The sequence below is a fragment of the Camelina sativa genome, chromosome 14, assembly GCF_000633955.1.
Source record: "Camelina sativa cultivar DH55 chromosome 14, Cs, whole genome shotgun sequence".
In the NCBI taxonomy this organism is placed as follows: Eukaryota; Viridiplantae; Streptophyta; class Magnoliopsida; order Brassicales; family Brassicaceae; genus Camelina; species Camelina sativa.
This window is the reverse complement of record NC_025698.1, coordinates 9,433,886-9,439,923: the sequence shown is the minus strand read 5'-3', so window position 1 is coordinate 9,439,923 and position 6,038 is coordinate 9,433,886. Positions and strand designations below refer to the sequence as shown.

At 38.9% G+C, this 6,038-nt stretch overlaps 3 protein-coding genes across 5 annotated transcripts in view; 1 reads left to right on the top strand and 2 right to left on the bottom strand.

Annotated features, from left to right (window-relative positions):
• Positions 1 to 2,479, bottom strand: part of LOC104740655 (gamma carbonic anhydrase 1, mitochondrial) — a 6,276-nt gene extending 3,797 nt beyond the window's left edge. The window contains exons 1-5 of one of the 2 annotated variants that reach the window (XM_010461330.1): positions 2,205 to 2,479; positions 1,824 to 1,967; positions 1,191 to 1,316; positions 941 to 1,092; positions 430 to 606 (exon numbers count right to left, since the gene is read on the bottom strand). In XM_010461330.1, coding sequence (XP_010459632.1) covers positions 430 to 606; positions 941 to 1,092; positions 1,191 to 1,316; positions 1,824 to 1,967; positions 2,205 to 2,319 — 714 coding nt within the window. In that variant the 5' untranslated portion in view covers positions 2,320 to 2,479. Of the gene's footprint in view, positions 1 to 60; positions 607 to 940; positions 1,093 to 1,190; positions 1,317 to 1,823; positions 1,968 to 2,204 lie in introns of those variants that run through there. The other variant, XM_010461329.1, reaches the window with a different exon arrangement.
• LOC104740653 (glutathione S-transferase DHAR1, mitochondrial) lies at positions 2,873 to 4,037 on the top strand. Its single transcript, XM_010461325.2, has 3 exons — positions 2,873 to 2,984; positions 3,085 to 3,175; positions 3,417 to 4,037. Exons 1-3 carry the CDS (start codon positions 2,927 to 2,929, stop codon positions 3,907 to 3,909), a joined length of 642 nt encoding a protein of 213 aa, XP_010459627.1. The 5' UTR covers positions 2,873 to 2,926; the 3' UTR covers positions 3,910 to 4,037.
• LOC104740654 (isoflavone reductase homolog P3-like) lies at positions 3,976 to 5,866 on the bottom strand. Of its 2 annotated transcripts, none has more exons than XM_010461326.2 (5): positions 5,553 to 5,866; positions 4,961 to 5,095; positions 4,624 to 4,867; positions 4,325 to 4,528; positions 3,976 to 4,241 (listed from the first exon to the last, which is right to left on the bottom strand). In XM_010461326.2, exons 1-5 carry the CDS (start codon positions 5,727 to 5,729, stop codon positions 4,075 to 4,077), a joined length of 927 nt encoding a protein of 308 aa, XP_010459628.1. In that variant the 5' UTR covers positions 5,730 to 5,866; the 3' UTR covers positions 3,976 to 4,074. The 2 variants fall into 2 exon arrangements, with proteins under 2 accessions (XP_010459628.1, XP_010459630.1); XM_010461328.2 differs by having other exon boundaries at positions 4,967 to 5,095.

The window sequence follows — 6,038 nt, the reverse complement described above, 5'->3', positions numbered from 1 at the left end:
TATATCATGTTTGGATCTTCTTCATGTTTGCCTAGCAACATAGGCGCACATGGATTTGCATTAGCACATGCATCAGACTTATTATTCACTCATGTTTCATAAACTTGATTCTTAAGTTCAAAAGACCAAAGCAATATAGCATCCAAAGTTTGATCTGACAATACCATTCCCTAATATTCCATGACAAAATGTCGAACAAAGCTTCTCCAAGAGCTGCAAATTCATCTACCCTAATGTACTCTACCTGCCATTATTCAAACCAGAGACCGAAACATAATCCCCTCGAACATCTTATACTATAGGGTTTCGATCAGTAAACATACCTCAGAAAAATCAGTTCACATTAGATGGATGCTTGGTTTCTTTATCAGGCTGTATGTTGTTAGGAGTTTCTCTCACACTACCGAGCATTGAGTCATACTCCTCGTCCTTTTGCGCATGCTTCTTGCGCAGAACCTTCTCAAACTCAATCGCATTCAATGGCTTTGCATTCTCTGCAGCGTGAGCCTGTGCGAGGTTTGAGTAGTTTGTTGCTGACTCGGCGATAAAAGCAATTTCCTCATCAGTGAGCTTCCTGAGGAACCTTGCAGGGTTTCCTCCCCATACCTGAGTCATTATAGTCAAATGCGTTAGAACATTTATATCTAGCAGCAAATAATGAGATACAAACACCCTTTGGCATTCAAACGCAGGTGTATGAATAGAATAACATTTACACTTTCATCAAATTGACTTTTGGTAGAACATCTGAATTGTGGATAGATACGTTTTACCTAGATAGAGAAGAAGATTTCTCAGACTAGAAACTGTATTTTAATGTAACAACCAATCTACAATACTCTCTACAGTATAGTCTATGGTGTCTAAATAGCAATTGAAGTATGTCAGCACCAATGGTTATGGGCTTCAGGTAATCAGAAAATTTTCCACAAATCCATACCTCTCCAGAAGGAATTCTGGTGTTTTGTCGTACAAGCGCACCAGCAGCAACCATCCCATGCTTTTCAACTACGACCCCGTCAAGAAGTGTCGCCCCCATCCCAATAAAGGTCTCATTCTCAACAGTACATCCATGTAAAACAGCACTATGACCTGTAACACACCTAGTTTAACACTATAGCCCAAATGCTTCTTGGAGATGCATCAATAATAGACAATTACAAAATAAACAGTAAGAGATTCCTACTAACCAATGGTTACATTATCTCCAATGATGGTTGGATGCACCTTCCCACTTAAGTTTGATTTTGCCACATGCACAAGTGAGTTGTCCTGAATATTAGTTCCTGATCCAACACTAACGGTGTTTGCATCCCCTGCGCAGAATAGAAGAGAGCAAGTTTAGACTGTATGTTAGTCAAGTTTTTTCCTGCTAAAAAAGTACTAACAGGCTTAACCATACAATACCAATGAATTATCACATCCCATCATTCTGCACAAAAAGGAAAACCTTATTCTATTACCGTTAAACCCAAGGATGTGCATCAAAAAAACAACAAATAAAAATCCAAACTAGCCTACAGATACTTGCACTATGTCAAATTCGATAAAAGGGGATATCATATACCCATTAGAATAACAGCAAGAACCATCAAGATATATAATGTAATAATACTCAAGGTAAGGCTCATTAAGTAATGCTAAGCTCCACATTGAGCAGTCTTATACTTATTCATCACTAAACCACAAAAGAAGAGTTAAGAACATATATTCGTTTGCTACTTTCTACCGTGATAGTTGACCTAGCTAAGGATAAACAGAAGTAACTGATATCTAAAACCAAACTTCAGTCACTCCACACTGAAGCTTAGTAACTCGCTCACCTCGTAGTACGCATCCATACCAAATGGACGATCCTCTTCCAATCTGAACGTCCCCAATCACTGAAGCGCTTGGTGCCACAAAAGCTCCCTTATCCACAATCGGAGCCTTATCAAACACGTTCATCAGAGTCCGATGCCTTGACACTAAAGAGAAAAGCCACGATTACAATATGAACAAATTATCAGAACCAGCAAAAGACACATTCCTATAAGAGTCCATCAATTAATTAAATCCCATCTGCTACACAAAAATCCAGATTCGCTACATATCCAATTCCGGATCTCTAACCTAATCAGACGAGCTGAGTAACTCAATCGAAAACTCCTCAAATGATACGAATTCGAAATAGGAGAGTAAAATAGAGCTACGGTGAAGCTTACGTTGTTCGCGGAAGTAATTTTTGCCTTGAAGGCGACAACCGAGGCGATCGAGAGCTTGACCGGTCTCACGGATCCAAAAACCAACCGAGTAAAATGCTCTGCCTAGGGTTCCCATTGATCTTCAGCTTCTTCGATTTCACAGGTAAGCGAGGACTCTACACTGAAGGAAGAAGACGAAGATGGTCGAGCCTCCAAGAGTCGAAGGTGAACAAGACTGAAGGCGAAATGCAAAATGAGCGTAAATTACAGTTACGGTGGTTTATTCTGGTTCAAGCGAACCAAAATTAAAAACTGAACCAAAATTAATAATTTCATAAGTCTACACGTCCACATCAAAATAATTAACTACTGTGCACCTAATTTCCGTTTTCTTCTATTGTCATGATGCGTCATCTATTCGAATTACTTTTTCTTTTTCAATAATAGTACTCTAATCAGTTATGAGTTGTGTTGCTATATAGGGTATTGTTGCTAAATTGAACGGTCCATAACCTGCCGACCAAAAACATATATGGCCCTATCAGTATGCAGTCGTTTCGAATCGTTTCTTCCAACGCACAACACGTGAAAAAAAGAAAGATAAATATCATCGGGTAAAAATGGCCCACTGATAGGTGGAGGTGTCAGCCTGTCAGGTTGTGTTGTTATATAAGAAATCTCTTTAAAAGCTTTCTTTCATTCATTGATTAGCTCAACTATTCTCATCCGTCGCTAGATCAAATATGGCTCTCGAAATATGCGTGAAAGCTGCTGTTGGTGCTCCTGATCACTTCGGCGACTGTAACTTTCTTCTCTCTCTCTGTTTTGATTTGTTTTTGTAAATTCTGGTGTTTTTTGAACATCGATCGTTTGGTATCAAAGTGTTTGTTTGTCGTTTTAGGTCCGTTCAGCCACAGGGCTATTCTTACCCTCGAGGAGAAGAATCTTACCTACAAAATGCATCTCATTAACCTTTCCGACAAACCCCAGTGGTCAGTTTCTCATTAACCTAGCTAGATCTCTCTTACTTACTTGTTTCACTTGTTCCGTTAGTTTGTTTTGAGCATAGCATAAATCTCTAGGGTATACTTGTAATAGTATTGGGCTGTGTTGATTTTTATGAATCTGGGCTATGTTAACCGGAAATTAGATTGGGTTTAGTTAGTTAAATTACAAGCTTAAGTAAGTGTTAACCGGACCTGGGCTCATATGAATATACTGTATGATATGCAGGTTCTTGGACATTAGTCCTCAAGGGAAAGTACCAGTGCTTAAGATCGACGACAAGTGGGTCGCTGATTCCGATGTCATCGTTGATCTCCTCGACGAGAAGTACCCTGATCCACCTCTCAAGACACCTCCTGCATTTGCCTCTGTTGGTTCCAAAATTTTTGGTACTTTTGGGACTTTCTTGAAGAGCAAAGACTCTAATGACCAATCTGAACAGGCGTTGCTTCATGAGCTTGAAGCTTTGGAGAACAATCTCAAGAGTCACGAGGGTCCTTTCATCGCCGGGGAAAGAGTCTCCGCGGTGGATCTGAGCTTAGCACCAAAGCTTTACCATCTCGAAGTCGCTCTTGGCCATTTCAAAAGCTGGTCTGTCCCCTCAAGCTTGCCCCATGTCCATAACTACATGAAGGCTCTGTTCTCTCTTGACTCCTTTGAGAAAACTAAGCCTGAGGAGAAGTATGTGATCTCTGGATGGGAACCCAAGGTCAACCCTTGAAGCTATATGCCCACTAAGAGCCTGGTGATAAGGTGGTTCAAGGTCTCTCTTGTGTCAGTCAAATAATAATGTACTTGGACCTTTTATGTTATGTATTGTATTAATGAAATAAGTTTCGTTTGAGATAAGATCTGAGAAACAGAACTTTATAGGACGAGTTTTTTCTTAGACAAACTGGTTAAGAAACTCATCGACGCTTGTGTACTTGACCTCGGGGTAAAGCTCGGAGGCCTCAACTCCAGAAGAAGGGTCTATAGTGAAAGAGGTAAGATCGCCCCTCACAAGTACTGTATGGATCAAACCCACCAGAAAATCCATTGGAGGCTGAGTCTCTACAAATGCAAGTGACTCATTTAATACTTTGGACAGACCACTAATTTATATGAATACTGTTTGTTAAGGTTTAACTGATCACCTTGGATGTTTTTAAGGAGTTCTTCCTCTGAAACATAAGTCTTCTCGAGAGTCTTACCGATCTTTCTCTCCCACAAACCAACCATATCGTTCTGCGATACAATGTTCTTGGGCGGGTGAATGTAGAGAATCTTATTAAGTGTTCTCGGGTCATCAACAGCTTTCATTGTATATGCAACAATGTCTTCTTCAGTGTTGACAATGGCTACAACACAAATAAAATAATCACACATTAGTACCACAATTGCAATTTGCAAAAATAATTGAAGATGGTAACGCTTAAAGGTACATCATATATACCTTTGACATTGCCACTGTCGTAGATTGAAACTTTATCTCTAGGAGGGCTTCTGAGTCGTAAGTGGCATTGACCTAAACAACTAACGAAAAAACCAGTAAAGCAACCAGTGACCACATACGTATAAGGTATCTTTGCGGCTTCTATGGCACGCCTTATCTGAGCTTTAGTGATGAATTCTGATAGTGTTGGCTCGATGGCCACCGTACGGTCCACGTCATTGCCAAATTCTGACGGTAAGAATCTCTGGATGACAAAAGATTAGTTCCAAATCTATTAATTGAAATATCTTCATGAGCCTAAAAGAAAAGGATGTGATATATACAAAAAAAAAAGGACCTTAACATTTCCAAGTTCTTTGATGGCATCAATAATATTGATTTGATCTAGAATTTGAGGCCGACCAACAGCTGAGATCACGACATCGACGAGTTTAATCGCCTTCACTAAGCTTTCTTTATCAGTTAGACTTCCCTGTCATCATTATCAGCATTCCAATCGGCAAAGACTCAGAAAGATATGCAGAGCAATATATGATCTCTTTATGACATGAGTTATGTAACGGCTTGTGCAACTCAAAGCAGAAAAATAAGTCTAAGAGTATAAATATCGTTTTGACACGGATGATTGCAAACTATTTTAGGACCTCTATGTTAAGACAAATTTGAAAAGGATATGTACCTAGAATTGTTTTTTTTTTTTGTTTCCTAGGATCTAACTAAATATTTTTCAAAATATTATGTTTTGGAACATAAGCTTTTCAATGATAATTTAAATTTCATTAAACATTTAAAAAAAAAAATATTTCATCCTAAATGATCTAATAATTAATACTCAAGTGAGCTTACGTACAGTTACAAAAGAATCCATAAATCTTTGAGAAAACAAGATTTGAACTAGACACTCGCGGGAGAAGAGAGAAGTCACGTACGTAGAGTATGGTGACGCCAAGATCTCTGAAGCTCTCGACGAGTTTAGCCTTGACTGGATCGGAGAGAGACGCTTCTCTAACCATAGCGAAGGTGGCGTGGCTGGACTTGGCGCTTCCTTCGACGATGAACTTTCCGATGCGACCTGTCGCCCCAATCACCAGAATCTTGCTCGTCATCTCTTCTCTACTATTTTTTCTTCGTGTTGTTGGGTTTCAGAGAATAGAACAGAGAATAAACCGACTCATATTTGTCGTGTTTATATATATTTTTTTGTTCGGTGGAGCCAAGGACCGTGTGGGGTAAGCAGATCCGGCTCGTAGAAGAAGTAAATGAAGCCAAAGATTGGGGTCTAAACATTTTAAAAGCCTCTTTCATTTAAAAATCTATTAAACAAAAGATCTTTTTTTTAAGGATATGTATAAAGTTTTTTTTATTTACATGTAAAAGACTTTTTTTATTTGTAGAATATGTAAAAGATTTTAAAA